Raw genomic sequence first — 21,048 nt, 5'->3', positions numbered from 1 at the left:
GGCACCCCCCTTTCCCGATCATCTGGCCACCCTCTTCTAGATATTATCTACTGTTTCTTCTAGAGAATCATATCAGGAACTGAACATAATAAATCAGATGCCACGAGGCCAGCAGAATCAGATCACCAACTTAAACACCAGTCAACATTTCCAGAACACCAGCATGTGCAGTCAAGGTGTAAAGCACTTTGGATCATCTCATTTAGGCCTTACATGCAACCCCACAAGTTAGGCAGAACTGATATCTCATTTAGCTAAGGCTCAAAGAGGCTACATCCTCTCCCAAGGTCATATAGCACGTAATTCATATCCTGCTGTTGGCCTCCAGAGCCTAAACCACTTGTCACTAAGCTCCACTTCTCCCTCTCTGCACTTCCTCTAATTCAACCCAAGATTATATATAATAACTCTTAGCAGCCACGTGATCCTATTGGCGCATATGGGACTGGTGGTCAGCTGAAAGTCAAATTTCTTCATGTGATATAATGAATGCCAACCTAGATCTTAACAAATGGGTAGGAGCCTGAGGCTAGAAATTGCCTATGTTTTATTCACTGGTTTTCTCCAAAGTATACAAAATATTGCCTGGCACACAGGCTAAATCTTGTGCAATTAATGTTTCCCTAACAGAAATGCAAGACTTGATATTTATATTCCTATTTATCTCAGGCAGGCCAATAAAACACAACAAACAGCAATTCACTTTATGCATATCTATACATTTTACTCAATTTATATCATGACTTTTTTGAGAGCTAGATGAACTTATTCTAAAATTTATTAGGAAAACTAAATATACAAGAATAGCTATGAACATTCTAAAGAAAAAGAGTGGGGTGTGTGTGTGTAGGGGAAGCTAGAAAAGAGTGGTATGTGTGTGTAGGGGGAGTTTCTAAAGTATTAAAGCATACTACAAAGCTGCAACAATTAAAACAATGTGGTAGTGATGCATGAATAGGCAAGTGTCTAATAAGAAAGTTCAGTAATAGGGTAAATAATTAAATAATTCACTGAAGATTGCAAAATAGTAATATTCTACTTCTACCACACCTTCATTTATTAGCCATAATACTTCTGTAAAGAGAAACTTCTGCTTATCAACTACTGGCTACCTGGAGGTTCAGTTTGTAAAGAAAAGGAAGGAGAAATGTTTACTACCTTCCCTTTGTTTACCAGTTTTCAGAATGAGTTGATTTCCTTGCATCCTCTAAAAACGAACAATGAGGTTTCATTTTGTTTAAGAATCTTTATGAGGCACTAGATTCAAGTGTGTTTTAAAATATTTCAATCTATTGTGTTTATTTTTTATTTATTTTTTTAGACAGGGCCTTGCTCTATCACCCAGGCTGGAATCCAGTGGCACAATTATGGCTCACTGCAGCCTTGAACTCTCAGGCTCAAGCAATCCTCTCGCCTCAGCCTCCCAAGCAGCTGGGACTACAGGCTCATGCCACCATGGCTGGCTAATGTTTTGTTTTTATGTTTTGTAGAGATAGGGTCTCACTATGTTGCCCAAGCTGGTCTTGAACACCTGAGCTCAAGCGATCCTCCCACTTCCACCTCCCAAAGTGCTGAGATCACAGGTGTGAGCCACTGCACCCAGCCTAATATTCTTTTTGATCCTAAAACTGTCCCCATCCTTGGCTGGACTTAGAAGGGAAAGGGGAAGTGAACAAAGCTCTTCAAGTTAGCTTCAAATACCATAGGAAAATTCTAAGATAATTACTAAATGAGAAAGTGCAGAACAATGTATAATTCTGCTATCATTTGTGAGTCTGTGTGCATACATGTGTGTTTTTTCTACGAATATATACACATATACTTGTATATTTCAAGAATATCTTTGAAAGAACTGCAAGAAACACAACCATGGGCCTTGAGGGAGGAAACTGAAGGTTAGGAGAATAGGAAAAAGACATTCTTTATACCGTTTAAGCTTTTATTTTTATTTATTTGAGATGGATTCTCACTCTGTTGCCCAGGCTGGAGTGCAGTGGCACGATCTTGGCTCACTGCAACCTCTGTCTCAAGCGATTCAACCTCTGGGTTCAAGTGATTCTCCTGTCCCAGCCTCCTGAGTAGCTGGGACTACAGGTGCCCGCCACCATGCTTGGCTAATTTTTTTATTTTTTAGTAGAGACAGGGTTTCACCATATTGATCAGGCTGGTCTCGAACTCCTGACCTTGTGATCCGCCTGCCTCAGCCTCCCAGAGTGCCGGGATTACAGGTGTGAGCCACCGCACCACGACACTTTTTTTTTAAGTTTTATTAACATACATGTACTATTATTAAAAATAATTATTATGAAATAGTTGACCATAAAAGAACAAAAGCAGAGCCCCTACAGCATGCCGGGAAAAAGACCCTCCAATCAACACTACTTGGATCTGACTATCCATGCAGCTGCAAATCTAGTTAGAAGGGTTCCCTCCAGAGCTGTACATGTCCACAGGCCTATCCAAGAGCCTCTGAGTCACCCTGGTTCACCCATAGTAGCTCTTCTGTTTAAGAGTTTGCGTGGGGTGGGGATGCAGGGAGGGATAGCATCAGGAAAAGAGCTAACCAGCGCTGGGCTTAATACCTAGGTGATGGGTTGATCTGTGCAGCAAACCATGGTGGCACAGGTTTACCGATGTAACAAACCCGCACATACTGTACGTGTACCCCGGAACTTAAAATAAAAGTTGGAAAAAAAAGAAGTTTGTGCTACACTTTGAGTTTAGATTTGGAAACAGAGAAATAGGAAGGCTAGATATCCTAGCATGGACAAGACTTCTGTGCCCATGAGTATTCATGAGTACCCCTCTTCTGCTCTCAAAGGGTATGAACGCGCGCATGCGTGTGTGTGTGTGTGTGTGTGTGCACATTCGTAGAACAGGAGAACTTGAAAGAACCTCAGGAGTCAATCCACCCCATCACAGCTCATAGTCATGAGAAATTAAGTTGTAACAATATATTACTGGCCCTCAGTCACCCTGGTTAACCAGTGATGGGGCACCGTACTCAAGCCTAATGAGGCTTCAAATAGAAAAACTGGATTGTCAAAGACAAGGAGTTACAAGTCCATCATGGCTTACAGAATTGCTGTGTTATTATTATTATTATTATTATTATTATTATTTGAGATTGATTCGCGCTCTGCCACCTAGGCTGGAGTGCAGTGACGTGATCTGGCTCACTGCAACCTCTACCTCTTGGGTTCAGTGATCCACTCACCTCAACCTCCGAAATAGCTGGGATTACAAACGTGTGCCACCACGCCTGGCTAATTTTTGTATTTTCAGTAAAGAAGGGGTTTTACTGTGTTGTCCAGGCTGATCTTGAACTCCTGACCTCCAGTGATCTGCCTGCCTCAGCATCCCAAAGTTCTGGGAGTACAGGTGTGAGCCACCACAGCCTGTGTGCTATACTACCTTTTAACTCTATTCAATATAGCCAATGGTGTCTAACTTTTAATCCTAATTATTTGACGTATGCCTGTATCTCCCCAAAAGGACTGAACCCATTTGAGAGTGAGGGCAGGTTTGTTTTCCACAGTTTTCCCTACTTCCACTCTCTGTCTCCTGTGTTCTTGCTTCATCTCTTTGCCCACATTAGCCCTCCTTCCTGAAGCCCTCCCTACCCCTGCAGCCCAGGGAGAGCATTCCACACTGTAAAGCCCACACCCCTGTGATGTGTGCTCTTTTGACTTTGCTGAGGTATGGTTTCAACTTCTTTTCTGGAATGAGATCATAGGGCAGAGATCATCTCTTATATTGCTTTACATTGTCCATAGTGCTTAACATTTGATAAATATTTGTTCAAGAAATACTTGTTCAATAAGCTCAATAATCTAGCAAAAGAAAGATATTTGATTGGATAGGAGAGTTTTTAAGGGAAAAGAAAAAGAAAAGAAATACACAAAGAAAAATAAAAAATAAAAGAAAGATATTTAAAATAAAATCACCTGACATTTGTATAACACTATCATTTACAAAACAGGTTCTTTTGGCTGGGCACAGTGGTTCACGCCTATAATCCCAGCACTTTGGTAGGCCGAGGCAGGGGCATCACCTGAGGTCAGGAGTTCGAGATCAGAGTGGCCAATATGGTGAAGCCCTGTCTCTACTAAAAATAAAAACGTTAGGCCAGGTGCAGTGGCTCACACCTGTAATGCCAGCACCTTGGGAGGCCAAAGTGGATCACATGAGGTCAGGAGTTCAAGATCAGCCTGGCCAACATGGCAAAACCCTGTCTCTACTAAAAATACAAAAAAATTAGCTAGGCATGGTGGCGGGCACCTGTAGTCGCAGCTACTTGGGAGGCTGAGGCAGGAAAATCGCTTAATCCTGGGAGGGGGAGACTGCAGTGAGCTGAGAGCATGCCATTGCATTCCAGCCTAGGTGACAGAGCGAGACTCCATCTAAAAAATAAAAAACAAAAAATAAAGGTTCTTTTTGTTTTATTTTAGAATAATTTTGGATATTATTTTCAGAAAATCTGAAAAGACAGTATGCCATTCACCCAGTTTCCCTTAGTAATACTATCTTATATAATCATGGTACATTTGCCAACACTAAAATAATAAGTAGTATACTACTATTAACAAACTCTAGATTTTACTTAGATTTCACCAGCTTTTGCACTATTTTGCTTCTGTTCCAAGATCCAATCCAGGATCCTGCATTGCCTTTGGCAACTTCACTTTCATTAGCAAACCGATTCTGTCAATGCCCTTAGGAGGAAGATACTATTATTCCCATTTCACTGTAGACAAAACTGAGGCTCACAGAGGGACCAGTCAGAGAGGTGTTGTGTGGTCAGCAAGTAGCAGAACCAGTATTCAAACCAGAACACCATGAAGTAAAAACAGTGGGTGTGGGGAGCAAAGACAGCTTCGATGTTTCTCAAATGGGGGTGAAAGTGGGGTACCAAGGAGGAAAAGTGGGGTACCAAATGGTAAGTGGTAAGATGGCTGTTGCACGGCCTCTGCTTTCTATAACCTTGTGTATTTCATAAGGTTCCCTCTGTGATGTTGGTTAAACATTCTAACTTTATGAATCACATATTCATTCAGAACTGAGACACAACTGTAGTCCCAGTTAGCCTAAAATAAGATCAGGAACTGGAAATTCTTTTGCTTAATCCTAGAGACACTGCCAGCCCACTGTGTGTTCCAAGACGTTTAGGTGTGTGTAGTGTATCACAGGCTCATGGTGGACACTCAGGACTTTTTAGCCCTGCACTGAGGCACATAGAAAGCCAGTACCAGTAACAGCAGAAGCTCCTTCTACTGAAGATCAAGCTCATCACATGTGGGCCATGGTAAAGCAGTCGGTGTCTTTCATCCATGAAACACAAGCAACTGCACTGACAAGGCAGCTGATCAGTCAGGTCTTCATGAGAGCAACCAAAACTGGACAAAGATTTCAAAATTAGCGCAGCATGGGACAAGGGAAGCTCATATAACGAAAAACAGTGGCATTATGAGGGGGAAAAAAGGAACAAAACTTAAAAATGCACAAAGCCATACCACGTTACCTGATCGTCGGGAAGGTAAAAATCCTTCCCTGGTTTATATACAGATAAACACAATTCCTACTTACATTCACAGTGGTTCAAAGAATTCAAAGTCTGAAATTTGTTTTGAAAATGTATGAATGATTAAAGAATATCATGGAGGAAAAAAAGGCAAAACCAGCTCTTCCAGACGTTACAGAAAATATGGTAACACACCAGCAATAAAAATCAAACAGGACTTACTCAAAACAAGAAACAAATTCTCACTGTATGTAAGAATGTGGTAAGCGACCAACACTAAATAAAATCACAGTGAAAAATGAATACAGAAAATAATTTAGACCCAGTCCTCATTTCATATACATATATGCCTATATAATATATATTACATATAAATATATATTTATAGTTATATATTATAGTGATACATATATCATTATAAATTCCAGTGGGATATTTGTTTTGATAACATAACTTCATGGAAGAAGAAAGAAAGTGAAAACAGACAAAAGTATTTATCTCGGCAGACCCAATGCGGCCATAAAGAAAAAAAGTATCTCATTTTATAGACAATAACTTACATTGACACAAAAAGTGAAATTATACCCATTTTTTAAATGGTCAGGCCTAATTATTTTTAAAATTCTTAATTCCTTTTCTACAATACTATGCACAAAAATAAGATAAAATGCAAAACAGTGATATGAGAAAATTTATATCATAAATATAACGGATAAAACTTACAGCTACACATGTCATGCCCACTAGGATGAGCATGACATGTTACATATCGAATTACCATAGTAATTCCATTCCTAGGTATACAGTCAAAAGAACTGAAAGCTTGGTCTCAGATACTTGTACAGCCAAGTTCCCAGTTGCATTATTCCAATAGCCGAAAGGTGGAAACAACCCAAATGTTCATCTACAGATGAATAGATAAACAAAATGTGATATGTATATACAATGGAATATTATTTGGCCTTCGAAAGGAAGGAAATTCTGATACATGCTACAACATGGATACATCTTGAAAACACTATGCTAAGTGAAATAAGCCAAACACAAAAGGACACATTAGTCCACTTATATGAGGTATCTAGAATAAGAAAATGCAGAGACAGACAGTAGAATAGGGGTTACCACAGGCTTCAGGTGGCAGGTAGGCAGGTGGGGAGGAAATGTTACAGTTTAATGGATACAGAGAATCCGTTTGGGATGATGAAAAAGTTCTGGAAATGTACACTGGTGGTGATAGTTGCTCAACATTGTGACTGTAATTAATGCCACCAAATTAAACATGGTTTAAATGGTAAATTTCACGTTATATGTTTTCTACTACAATTTTTAAAAATTGTTCCTAAAATATATTAAGAGCTTATATAAACCTCTAAAATAAACTTCTAAAAACTCTAAAGGACAAATCAAATACTATGAAGAGAGACAAAAGAAAAAGGAAATAGTTAAGCAACTGGTAAATTGGAAAATGCAATGAGGTTAAACTTTTTAACCAATGAGGTGGCACTTAATACTATTAGCAAAAAATTATAGACCGATATTTACAAGGTTGCAGAACAAATAAGCTTTATATACTACTTTATGAACATTTTATACTACCTTTAGATATATGATTGATCCTCTTAGAAAGACAGTCTGCTAATATACACTAGAGCTCATTTTTAAAAATTCACATCCTTTGACTTAAGAATTTCACTCAAGAAGAAACAAAGCTATAGGCAGATATTTACAGCAGAATTTTGTTTTGCAACAGGGAAATACACAAGAATTAAGGAATGGTTAGATGAATCATGGAATACTAACTGCTAAATAGTATGAGGTCACTTTTTAAAAAGCAAAGAAGAAGAGCAGATAGATACACGAAACAATGTATAAAAATAGGCTCCACACAGTGGCTCACGCCTGTAATCCCAACACTTTGGAAGGCCGAGACCAGAGGATCCATTCAAGCCAGGAGTTTAAGACCGGCCTGGCCGGGCGCAGTGGCTCAAGCCTGTAATCCCAGCACTTTGGGAGGCTGAGGCGGGTGGATCACGGGGTCAACAGATCAAGACCATCCTCGTCAACATGGTGAAACCCCAACTCTACTAAAAATACAAAAAATTAGCTGGGCATGGTGGCACATGCCTGTAATCCCAGCTACTCAGGAGGCTGAGGCAGGAGAATTGCCTGAACCAGGAGGCGGAGGTTGTGGTGAGCCGAGATCGTGCCATTGCACTCCAGCCTGGGTAACAAGAGCGAAACTCCGTCTCAAAAAAAAAAAAAAAAAAAAAAAGACTGGCCTGGGCAACAAAGTGAGATCCGCACCCCCATCTCCATAGGAAAATTTTAGAAAAGAAAAACGCAGTGAAAAATAAATATATATTCATGCTGCATAATTAAAACTCCATGAAATTATTCAGAAAGATAAAAGCTATGTGCCAGGCACCCTGTCAAGCACTCTGCATGTTTATATACAGCCATACTTAGTTCTGTTGAGTTCCACTATGTGATTTTTACAAATTGAAGGCTTGTGGCAACCTGACATCCAGCAAGTCTATGTCTCGGCATCATTTTTCCAACAGCATGAACTCCCTTCACATCTCTGTGTCACATTTTGGTAATTCTCACAACATGTCAAACTTTTCCAACTCAAAATGTATCCTTCTTATTTATATCTGCCACAGAGATCTGTGACCAGTGATCTTTGATGACGTTACTGCTGCCATTATTTTGCCACAAGCTGCATTCATATAAAATAGCAAATTTGGGCTGGGCACAGGGGCTCATGCCTGTAATCCCAACACTTTGGGAGGCAGAGGCAGGTGGATCATCTGAGGTCAGGAGTTCGATTATCAGCCTGGCCAACCCGGTAAAACTCTGACTACTAAAAATACAAAAATCAGCTGGGCATGGTGGCACATGCCTATAATCCCAGCTACTCACGGGGTGAGGGGGTACTGAGGCAGGAGAATCACTTGTACTCAGGAGGTAGAGGTTGCAGTGAGCTGAGATCACGCCACTGCATTCCAGCCTGGGCAACAAAAGCAAAACTCCATCTCAAAAAAATAAAGAAAAATTTTAAAAAACTAAAAAGGACTCACCATTCTAGATGCCATTAAGAACATCTGTGATTCATGGGAAGAGGTCAACATATCAACACAAGAGGAGTTTGGAAGAAGTGCATTTGAACCTTCACAGATGCTTTGAGAGGTTCAAGATGACGGTGGAGGAAGGAACTGCAGATGCGGTGGAAAGAGCAAGCGAACTAGAATTAGAAGTAGGCCTGAAGATGGGACTAAACTGCTTCAATTTCATGGTAAGACTGGAATGGTTTAGGAGTTGTGTCTTACGGATGAGCAATGAAAGCAGTTTCTTGAGACGGAATCTACTTCTGGTGAAGATGCTGTGACCATTGTTGAAACGACAAGGATTTAAAATATTCCACATACTTAGTTGATAAAGCAGTGGCAAAGTTTGAGAAAATTGTCTTCAATTTTGAAAAACGTTCTACTCTGGGTAAAATGCTGCCAAACAGCAGCACATGCTACAGAGAAATCTTTGATGAAAGGAAGTGCTGACTGATGCGGCACACTTCACATTGTCTTTTTTTTTTTTTTTGAGATAGAGTTTCACTCTGGTCGCCCAGGCTGCAGCACAGAGGCACTATCTAAGCTCACTGTGACCTCTGCCTCCTGGATTCAAGCAATTCCCCTGCCTCAGCCACCCAAGCAACTGGGACTACAGGCTCCTGCCACCACATCGGCTAATTTTTTATATTTTAGTAGAGATGGGGTTTCACCATGTTGGCCAGGATGGTCTTAATCTCCTGACCTCGTGATTCGCCTGCCTCAGCCTCCCAAAGAGCTGAGATTACAGGCATGAGCCACCGCGCCCGGCCTCATGTTGTCTTATTTGAACAAATTTCCACAGCCACACTGACCTTCAACAACCACCACCCTGGTCAGTCAGCAGCCATCAACATCAAGGCAAGACCCTCCACCAGCAAAGAGATTTCCACTGGCTAAAGGCTCAGATAATTGTTAGCACTTTTAACAGTGAGGTATTTTAAAATTAAGGTATGTACATTTTTGAGACATAATGCTGTTGTACACTTTATGGACTACAATAGTATAAACATAACTTTTATATGCACTGGGAAACCAAAAAATTCATGGACTTTCTTTTTTGTGATATTCCCTTTATTGTGGTAGTTTGGAAACAAACCCATAATTTTTTTTTTTTTTTTTTGAGATGGAGTCTTGCTCTGTTGCCAGGCTGGAGTGTAGTGGCACAATCTCGGCTCACTGCAACCTCTGCCTCCCAGGTTCAAGCAATTCTTCTGCCTCAGCCTCCCAAGTAGCTGGGACTACAGGCGCACGCCACCAACCCCAGCTAATTTTTGTATTTTTAGTAGAAATGAGGTTTCACCATGTTGGCCAGGATGGTCTTGATCTCTTGACCTCGTGATCTGCCCGCCTCAGTCTCCCAAAGTGCTGGCATTACAGGCGCAAGCCACTGTGTCCGGCCAAACCCATAATATCTTTAAGGTATGCCTGTAATTTATTCCTTATAACAACTTATGACATATATACTTTGGCTGTAAATTTTTTTTTTTTTTGAACCAGGGTCTCACTCTGTCACCCAGGTTGGAGTACATTGGCGCAATCTCAGCTCACTGCAACATCTGCCTCCTGGGCTCAACCGATCCTCCTGGCTCAGCCTCCTGAGTAGTTGGAACTATAGATGTGTCTCACCACACCCAACTTTTGCTCTAATTTTGCAAATGAGAAAACTAAGATCCAGCGAGTCACTGGGCCTTCAACATGTATTATAGATGAGGAGTAGGAATCTGATCACAGCTGATGCAACTTCTGACTGATGTGTATGGAAATTACATTTAGGAAAGAAGTAAAATATATAAATTTTTTTTGTCAAGTCTTCAATAAAGAATTAGCAAGTAAATAATTCCATACAAGTCTCAATGAAGAGCTGTGCCATTAGTCTATTTCTTGATTCCACCACTTCTAAAACTTAGAAAGATAATATTTATACATACAGGCTGCCATTCACTCTTATTTTATAAAAATGGATACTCTATGGTTGCTACAACATAAGAAAAAACACCTGGAGCCCAGCTCTGGTTTGGCCCCGAATTTCTTTTTCATGCATAACTGCAGCGCGCAGCCAAAAAAGGCTGCTAAATAAATCTCGCAAGTCTGTGGAAACTCTTCCAGGAGGTAGAGTTCCCCAGAACCACCATCTTGGAACTGGTCCTCAGAGTTCTCACAGCAGCAGACTGAGGGAGGAAGATGTCCTCATTCACACCCTCAACCCCCGTCTGGTCCTGCGCTGCCAAAGAGAGGAGCTTCTGCCTGCTTCCCATAGCAAAGGTGGTAACGGTTCTGTCCCCTTGGGGCAGATGTTAAAGACCCTCCAAAGCACAGGCTGCCTGCGAGGTAAAGGTGAACCACCATCACAGCAGAAAGGGGAGAGATGAACACCAAGGTCTCAGCACTGGAGTGGACAGAAACCCCTAAAACACAACTATCCTTCAGAGATGGATCTTGAGGCACTGAGAGACTCCGCTATGAAACATTTCCAAGGCAGTCTGAGGTTAGACACACTTGGTTTTTGAAAATGCGGCTGGCACCTGCCTCAGCTGCTAGAATATAATGTTCCTAGAGATAAGGACAAATAAGTAATGGTACCTAAAAATAAACGTAGGGAAAATACGACTCTATTGAAATGTCCACGGGCCGGGCGCGACGGCTCACACCTATAATCCCAGCACTTTGGGAGGCTGAGGCGGGCGGATTGCCTGGGCTCAGGAACTCGAGACCAGCCTGGGCAACACGGTGAAACCCTGTCTCTACTAAAATAGCAAAAAATTGGCTAGGTGTGGTGGCGCACACCTGTAGTCCTAGCTGCTCAGGAGGCTGAGGCAGGAGAATCGCTTGAACCCGGGGAGGCAGAGGTTGCAGTGAGTCAAGATTGGTTCACTGCACTCTAGCCAGGCAACAGAGCGAGACCATCTCAAAAAAAGAAAAAACGTTGCCATAGGAAGGTATGTAAAAACAAAACAAAAGAAATGTCCAAGAAGAGTGACTCAAGGACCTTCACCATAGAAAGTCAATTCACCAACAGTTTTCATAGGAAAAGCAGAGGTGGCTGAAGGAAATCACGATCCCAGTAACACAGGCCCTGGCAGAACAAAGCTGCTGGTCACTCTGCCACAGCACCTGGGAGTCAGCTGGTTGCTAAAAGCCAGTCCCCATCCCCATTTGCAAACACTGCCCTTCTCCATAAGCCACTTAGTTTTCTAAGAGAAAAATGCTTGCAGAGCTGCCTGTGGCTCTCTGTACCACGGCTCACGGCCATCACCTCGCTGTCTCCACACAGACAGGAAGGCCAGGCTAAGCTACCACTGGATATTCCAAGCACAAGGATATGGTGGTGGCAAAGGGGCGCCAGGTGGCTGAAATGGCAGCCCAAGGACACCCTACCTGCAGCTCCTCCTTTCCCCAAGGCTCAGGGTAAGCTAGTCAGTTCACTCAAGTCCTTCAGGCAGCTCCCAAACTCCAGGGAGGTCAGGCCACTGACTCACAGTGCACTTTGTGAGATACAGGCCACTCCCACCCTGTGGTCCATTGCAGATGACAGGGTACCCAGGCAACATGAGCGGCTACAGGGACTCTGAAGCCCCCATATGGTGCTGCCAGAGAACTGAAAGGTATTACAGAGGAACCCAAATCAATTTCTTCTACTCAGGAAGTTTGTCAAACAGAGGTCACTTAACAATGCCACAACACTTCCGTGAAGAGCCATGCTGCTCTGGGTCTCCTGGCTTTCATGCCACACCTCTGCTGTCAGTCACGAGCATTAGAAAACTATCTCAGTGTCACTTACCAATTTCAACGCCAGCATTCCCCTACCTAGAGTTCATCGAAGCAAAACTTCTACGTCCCTGCCCTACTGCCTCAAATGAAGACAAATTATCACACGACCAGCAGTCACTAAAGATTTGACAATCTTTGAGAAGTTTAGAGAAATGAATGGGTTTGTCTGTTCTTTTTCCTTTTTGACTCTGTCCTGATGAGAGAGAGGGAGAGCAGGACAGAAAATGATGTTTTGAAATAGGTCCTTCTCATCCCACTTACAAGGAAGCAGAGCCAACTGGGGGGAAATTCTGTGTGCACGTGGACGGGACCATCTCCTCTCAAATGGGGCCCCCGCTGGGAATGGCCACAGCAGAACCCCAAGTTGTCACCTGGCTTTGCCCTGGTGAGCATCCCAACCCATTCACTGGTGGTGCCATCATCTGACTCAGCACTTAGCAACAATACTTAGTCGTATTTTTCCCTAGTCTGATAATTCCCTTACGTGAAGGAAATCAAAAATATCCCATGTATAAATGCATATCTTGTCAGCAATGAAATCCAATGCTGATAAGAAATCAATAGAGGCTGGGTGCAGTGGCTCATGCCTGTAATCTTAGCACTTTGGGAGGCTGTGATGGGCAGGTCGCCTGAGGTCAGAAGTTCGAGACCAGCCTGACCAACATAGAGAAGCCCCATCTCTACTAAAAATACAAAATTAGCTGGGCATGGTGGTGCATGCCTCTAATCCCAGCTACTTGGGAGGCTGAGGCAGGAGAATCACTTGAACCCGTGAGGCAGAGGTTGCAGTGAGCCGAGATCGCGCACCATTGCACTCCAGCCTGCACAACAAGAGCGAAACTCCGTCTCAAAAAAAATTTTTTAAAGAAATGAAGAGAAAGACAAGACTTTTAATTTCTGTGCAAATGAGCACTTTAGAAGAGCACAGTCATATGGAGAATAACCTTGGCTGTACAGAACATGCCAGAGCCAGAAGAAGATGGGTCTGTAGGAAGACTGATGGATTCACATCCAGTTTAGTCCTAGAGCCTGCTGACACCCACCCTCTATTCTGACACAGTGGGCAGGCTCCCATGTCCATGTTAGAACAGCTGAGAGCCCACGGCTTCAGGGCAGGCTGGCATGCAGTGCCACCACTCACCTGTGCCATTGGCCAAGCCACTGTGGCCTGAGTTCTTGACGGGCTGGCGGTGCCGGCTCCGAGCACCAGGGCTTTGCTCGCCAGTTGCTGGGGTTGTTCTAGCTGAAGCACCTGAATGTCTGTGAGTCCTGGGGGTTCAGAGTAGAAAGCAGATAGACATAAGTCACTGTGAAGAGGACAGAAGGGTTTCCTACCTAAGTCTCATCATATTCCCTTCTCCTGCCATTTATTGGAAACAAGACCTTTAACTGCCCCTCTAGTTTTGGACTCAGCAGAAGCTGATTCCCAGCAGAGTGGCCCAGGGAAGTTTCCTTTTTGGTAAAAAGCTCAGAAGGTAACTTTGTGTAAACTTTTCCACTTGAAATAAACAAATCCAGGGTGAATTGCCCCTACATCTGAACTAATTGGCAAAATATCCTATGACCATCACATTATTTTTATTGGGCTCAAATGTTATAAATAAACAAGAATCACTGGACAGGCACAGATGTAATATTTCTCCCATTAGGCAAAAAGAGCTCAAAACTTATCCAAAGCAATTTTCTCTATAGCTAGAAAGATGATTCCCTTGGCAATAAAAGTCAAGGGCATTAAACAACTTTTAGTCAATGCATATGTTGAAACATTTCTTTCATTGTTGTTTACTTATTAGTTAGTTTAGAGAGAGGGTCACACTGTTGCCCAGGCTGGAGTGGTATGATTATAGCTCACTGCAGCAGTGTTCCTCCCACCTGAGCCTCCCCAGTAGCTGGACTACAGGTGCACAGCACCATGCCTGGCTCATGTTTTTATTTTTGTAGAGACAGGGTCTCACTATGTTGCCAAGGCTGGTCTCGAACTCCGGGGCTCAAGTGATCCTCCCACTTCAACCTCCTAAAGTGCTGGGATTATAGCTATGAGCCACTGCACCTGGCCTAGACACGTTTTATCTAGAAAAGATGACTCAACAGTCCATCCAAATAAATGAGAAACAATGCAGAAATGGACACAAATCACAAAGAAAACTGGCATTTAACCGCAGAAAACCTATCAGGCATCTTCAGAGAACAGGCAGCATTGCACTCCCAAGTTCTTTCTGCAGCATGACTTTGTTCACTCAGTGAAAATGTCTAAACCTCCATGCCCTTCAGTTCATCTGTTTCAACCCAAGGAGGTTCTTCTATTACTTAGCAAGCATCTACTACTTTGCAGCTGTGAGATGGTTCCAGTCAGTACCAGGCAGTGAAGAAAAGAGCACCCCTCTCCAGGCAGAGCAACAGAGGCCCAGAGACAATTTGTAGCATGCAACATGGGGTGATAAGACTACTCTCAACAATAAAGGTGGCTGGGCGCAATGGCTCATGTCTGTTATCCCAACACTTTGGGAGGCCAAGGTGGGAGGATGGGAGTTCAAGATCAGCCTGGGCAACATAATAAGACTTTGCCTCTACAAAAAATAAACAAAATTAGCTGCACTACTGGTGCATGCCTGTAGTCCCAGCTACTCGGGAGGCTGAAGTAGGAAGATCATTTGAGCTCAGAAGGTAGAGGTTTCAGAGAGCCAAGATCACGCCATTGCACTCCAGCCTGGGTGACAGAGTGAGAGTGTCTCCAAACAAAAAAAAAGATAAATAAATTAATAAAGGTAATATATTCACTGAGCTATAACATTATGTTCCAGGCAATGTGTATGCTATGCACACTACATATATTTTCTCATTTAACATGGGAACCCTAAAGGTAGCTTACTATTATTATCCCCATTTTACAGATAAGCAAACAGACACAGAGAAGCTCTATAGAAAGTAAGCCACAGGATGCGAAGATTCATATCCAGGCACTTTAATGGCAAGAGCCTACGCTCTTGGGTCAGAGGCTGGGACAGGAAGCCTGAACTCAAGCTGAATTCCCCCTGGACTACTGTTTCACTGGTCATTTGGCCAATGGTGAAATTAAGAGCTGTAATAGAAAGTTCACTGCTGGGAATATCCACCCCAGCAGAACATCCCTGCTGGGAGTCTCTGGTCCAGTGTTTTGAGACAGTCAACAGGAAGCTCTGGGGGAGGATATGAACCACCCTCACCAGCTACCTTCTCCAGAGTAAGAAATAGACTTTGACAAGATGAACATAAACCAAAATCTTAACAGTCATTATCTTTGGATGTTGGGAATAAAGTGCACTGTCAACCCTCAGATAGACCTGTCCATGGTCACCTCTTGACCCTGGGCTCCTTGTCCCTCTGCAGAGCAGTGGGCATGACAACAGGGCAGGTCCCATTACTCCCTGGCCCTGCCCTCCCTTTTGTGCTCTTCTAGATTTTTCCAGCTTCCTTCACTGAGCTTGTATACCTATGAGTAAGAGAAAAAAAACGTAAATTTTTGGGAGGGTGCAGTGGCTCATGCCTGTAAGGTCAGTTGCCTCGCCGGGAGGCCAGACACACCCACCTCTGCACTCAGCACCTGACTCTGCACCCTGCACCAGGCTCTGCACTTGGCACATGGCTCCCCTGGAAAGCTCTGGCTAATGTAATCCTGGCTGGCTCTCACACTGGAAAACCCGCCCAACAACCTGCCAACCAATGGCGGCCCGGCCTGTCCCAATCCCATTCCCCTGGAGCCAATCAGAGCACCCATCTGTTGCTCGTTCCTCATAGCCATAAACCCCACCCCCCCACCCCCGCCCCAGGAAGTCAGCACAACTTCTCTGGCCCCCTTTCCCCAGACCAGAGAATCCTCGCCTGGGAGCTGAATAAATTGGCATTTGATTTTCTTATACTGGCCTCAGTTTCCTCATTTTAAACTCAGCAATGACCCTTACAAGTGGTGCCGGAAACCTGGGAGGAGTTCAAGACCCCTCCTGGGGGAAACTGACTCCTCTACCATAAGCTGAACCAGGGAGCCGCCACCCCTCCGATCATCTGCAGCCATTACTTGGTAAGACTCCTATTGCCCATAACCCCATCCTCTGTTTGCTCCGAACCTTGGGGTACCCTGTCCGTAATTGCGGCCGCGTCAGGGACTCCTTTCCGTCTCAAGCTGTGGGTCTCGCAGAGACGTCCTGGTGCCCCTGCTCGCCCGTCCCAGAAGACAGGAATATTGCGGAGACATCCCTATACTCCTGTCCTTCCCCGTAATCTCCAGTATTCAGGTGTTAAGCTCCAGGACACGGTTTCTCACTCCTGACTACTCCGCGACAGAGAGCGGACTATGGGTAATCAGGAGTCCCACCTAGACCCCAAGTCTCCATTGGGATGTCTAGTCCAAAATGTACCCAAGCTGGGCCTCTCCATAAAAAAGAAAAGGCTGCTTTTCCTCTCCACCGTGGCCTGGCCCCAGTATCCTCTGGACAACCAGTCCAAGTAGCCACCGGAAGGAACTTTCAATCTTGGCATTCTAACCGATTTAGACGATTTCTGTCAAGGAAATGGTAAATAGTTGGAGGTCCCCTACGTTCAGGTCTTCTGGTATCTTTGCTCCTGACCCACCCTCTGTTCCTCTTGCACCACCACTCAGGTGCTCCTGGCCAAAGAAACTCCCTCACCGCCCTTGGCCCCTCCACCATCCTCCTCCTTTTCTGACCCTGACCCGTCCAAAGAACTCTCCTTTCCACCCGCCCGACCCACAAACCCTCCGCCATATGCAGAACCTCAACCCCCTCCAGTTCCTCCTCTTCCTAGTCCCAACCTAGCCTCTCCTGTCAGTGCTCACACCCACTCGCGCTGTGCTCCTAACGATGAAACCTCCCTCCTTTGCCCCCTTTGCAAGGTTGCCGAAGCAGAAGGCGTTGTTCATGTACATGTTCTCTTCTCCCTCTCCGATCTATCAGTCATTGAGAAACACCTAGGGTCATTTTCCACCAATCCTACTGCCTACACCAAAGAATTCTGCTACCTCACCCAGGCTTACGACCTCACCTGGCGTGATACCTATGTGATTCTGACCTCCATCCTCACCCCAGATGAGCGTGATCGCATCCTTACGGCAGCCCAGGCACACACTGATTAGGTATATCTTACAGACAATCAAATGCCAGTAGGTGCGGCAGCAGTCCCCAAGGCCGACCCTAATTGGAACTATCAAACTGGTCAGGATGGCCACCGCCACCAAGACCAAATGCTACAGTGCCTCCTAGTGGGCATGCAAAGCACAGCGCAAAAGGTAGTTAATTATGATAAGTTAAGGGAAATAACTCAGGGTCCTACTGAAAACCCTGCCGCCTTTCTCGACTAATTAACTAATGCTATGATCCTTCATACTCGGCTGGACCCAGCCTCTTTACCAGGGGCTACAGTCCTAGCAACCCATTTCATCTCTCAGCGGCTGACATTAAAAAGAAACTTAAAAAGGCTGAGGAGGGCTCCAAACTCCCATATGAGACCTGGTAAACATGGCATTTAATGTTTTTAATGGCCGAGAAGAAAAGGCTGAGGCCACCTGCTAGGCCCATCTACAGCAAAAGGTAAGCCTCCAAACCCAAGCTCTTGTGGCAGCCCTGAGGCCCGCAGCCCACCAGGTGCCTGGTGGAGGGGGGCCATCAAAACCCGCCAAGAACTCCAGAGGTGTTCCACTTGGGCCCTGTTTCAAGTGCGGTCAGGAGGGACACTGGGCACATCAGTGTCCATGTCCCCAACCACCTACCAAGCCCTGCCCAGACTATAAGCAGCTTGGACATCGGCACAGTGATAGCCTGTCCCAGACTACAGGCCCACCCCCCACACCTCTGTGTGGAGGGCAGGCCAGTCTGCAGGAAGCAATCCTGAACTTCTTCTACAAGCAATCCATCGCTTGAACTTCTCGGCCTTCTGGACAACTGACACAGCCTGGACTCGAAGACCCCCAACACCTTTGCTGAACCCAGGGTAATGCTGCAGGTAGTGGGTAAGTCCATTTCCTTCTTAGTGGACACGGGGGCTACCTATTCTGTATTGCCTTCCTACTCAGGACCTAGCATACCTTCCCAGGTTTCAGTCATGGGAATTGACGGAAAGCTTTCCTGTTCTAATCAAACCCATCCTTTATCCTGTGTCCTCAAGGGACACCCCTTTTCCCACTCTTTTTTAATTATACCCTCGTGCCCAGTCCCCCTTTTAGGACGAAGCATTCTCCAGACTGTGGGGGACACTCTCCAACTCACTGACCCCCACACTCAAGCCCATCATCCGCCCACCTCCTACTGCCACTCCTAACTGATGCCACACCCTGTCTTAACTCCTCGCCCTAACCCGAGCTCTCACACTAGCACAGGGAAAGCAAGCAAATATATATACTGATTCAAAATATCCTTTTCTTATTATCCATTGCCACTCTGCCCTCTGGAGAGAGCGGGGATTCCTTACCACAAAAGGGTCCCCCATAATCAATGCTACACAGATCTCCAACTTTTTACAGGCCTTATCATTGCCCAGGGAGGTTGCAGTCATACACTGCCAAGGACACCGAGCCCAGCATGATGCCATCTCCCGGGGCAATGCATGGGCAGACACAGCAGCAAGATCTTTAACGCCAAGTTGACCCCTACCCCTGTTCTCTTCCTTACCATGGCCACACAGCCTGTATACTCACCATCAGAAAAACAGGCCCTTATACTAAAGCGGGGAACAGAATCTAATCAGGGCTGGATCTTCCTAAATAACAGAATCGCCCTTCCCGGGAACAGGCCCCTAAAATTATTGCTGAAATCCACCAATCCTTACATATAGGGCCTAAGGCGTTACACCGCTTTGTACAGCCCCTCTTTTTCTCGCCAGGTCTGCAACAAACAATTGAGCAGGTACACAAGGCATTCGTTACTTGCTCTAAGGCCTCACCTCAGGGAGGCTTAAGGCCATAGTTTCTCACTCACCAAATGCGCGGGGCAACTTACCGGCCCAAGACTGGCAAATTAACTTCACTCATATGCCCACTCACAAAAAGCTCTGCTACCTCCTAACTTTTGTAGATACCTTTTCAGGTTGGATTGAAGCCTTCCCCACCTCCTGGGAGACAGCAGACACAGTGGCCTCCCTCCTTACTCAAGAAATCATCCCTCGCTTCAGCCTACCTGTCACCATCCAGTCGGACAACAGTCCAGCATTTACGGCCCAAGTAGTCCAGCTAGTCACCAAGTCCCTCAACATCTCCGGGAAACTGCACATCCCTTACCATCCTCAGTAGTTGGGTAAAGTTGAATGGGCCCACGGCATCCTCAAAGACCATTTGATCAAACTTGTTATTGAGGTAAAACTCTCTTGGCCCACACTCCTACCTCTTGCCCTGGCCCGGATCCGGGCCACCCCATGGGGGCCAATGGGCCTTAGCACCTTTGAATTGCTATACAGCCGGCCTTTCCTGGTTTCTCACAACCTCCCTGAAAACTCCCCTCCACTGGCTTCCTACCTTCCCTTCCTCTCCCTCCTCTGCCACCCGTTAAGGGAACACGCAGACCGCTCCCTCCCTATTATTCCAGGACCAGAGGACTCCCACCCAGCGGCGCCTCTCCAACCAGGCAACAGTGTTCTCCTCCAAGAACTCAAACCAGGATCCTTGCAACCCAAGAATCCTGAACTGAGGGCCCCACTACCAGGACCCATTATCTTGCACAGGCAAACTGCCAAACAGGCGCTGTCAGTCTACTGTCTCCATCCTCATCCCACACGGTAAAAGCGCCGTACTCAGTCACGATCATGGGTTTCATTTTTGGCACGGGCTGTGTTTTCTCTATGACCAAACCAAGGACTATTGTCATTGGTGGAACACCACCTATAGGGGGTGCCCATACAGCTCTTGTGTTATTCACAAGCCACAGCCTCCAAGCCGTCCCAACCGCATGCTCACTCCTTCAGCAATGGTTCCTTAGCCCTCAACATCCGCGACCCCTGGCACAGCCGCTGGGATGCAGGAGGGTCCAGTAAAGTCTATGAAGATTATACTTGGAGCCACCCTCAGGGAACATGGCTAATATTCCGGTCCTACACCCACATCGTCTCTGAAACAACAGAACAGCTCAGTTCTGTAAGCCATACAATCCTGCAAAATGAAGCCATCCTAACTAACCAATTTAAACCCTCAGATAACATCTCTCAACCTTTCTCTTGGTTGACTCTAGTACAGTAGGGAGCCAACATGTTAAATTTAACTAAAGCCATGAATATCACCAACTGCTTTTTATGTGCCTCTCTCAGCAACCCCCCCTTAGCTGCAGTTCCCCTCGGGTCCGGGTTCAATCTGTCACAATCACCTACAGGACCCAGCACCATCTTAACGGATATCCCCTTGTTCCAAGTACACCCTCAAAATTTTTCTCTCTGCTACGAGACAGCTAGCAGCTCCAGTCCCAACTGTAACACCACAGTAAAGGTAAAATCCTCCCTCTACGCGCCACCAGGAGGCTATTTCTGGTGTAATGGAACCTTAACTAAAGTTATTAATGCCTCCTTCCCTTTCCCTTGTGTGCCTGTCACCTTGGTCCCGCACTTAGAGGTATACGGACAGGCCGAACTTCTATCCCTCCTTCCACCCTCCCCTAATCACCGAGACAGACGAGCAGTTTTCCT

The 21,048-nt window shown here is 45.1% G+C and overlaps 1 protein-coding gene across 12 annotated transcripts in view; it reads right to left on the bottom strand.

Annotated features, from left to right (window-relative positions):
• WWP2 (WW domain containing E3 ubiquitin protein ligase 2) overlaps window positions 1–21,048 on the bottom strand; it is a 179,724-nt gene that overhangs the window by 54,520 nt on the left and 104,156 nt on the right. For 10 of the 12 annotated variants that reach the window (NM_001319872.1, XM_054248419.2, XM_035281558.3 and 7 more), the window contains 1 exon segment: window positions 13,538–13,665. In NM_001319872.1, the coding sequence (NP_001306801.1) occupies window positions 13,538–13,665 (128 nt within the window). 12 annotated transcript variants of the gene reach the window in all.

Source organism: Callithrix jacchus, chromosome 20 (assembly GCF_049354715.1).
Source record: "Callithrix jacchus isolate 240 chromosome 20, calJac240_pri, whole genome shotgun sequence".
NCBI lineage: Eukaryota > Metazoa > Chordata > Mammalia > Primates > Cebidae > Callithrix > Callithrix jacchus.
The sequence above is the reverse complement of the archived record's forward strand: the minus strand, read 5'-3'. Positions and strand labels throughout refer to the sequence as shown.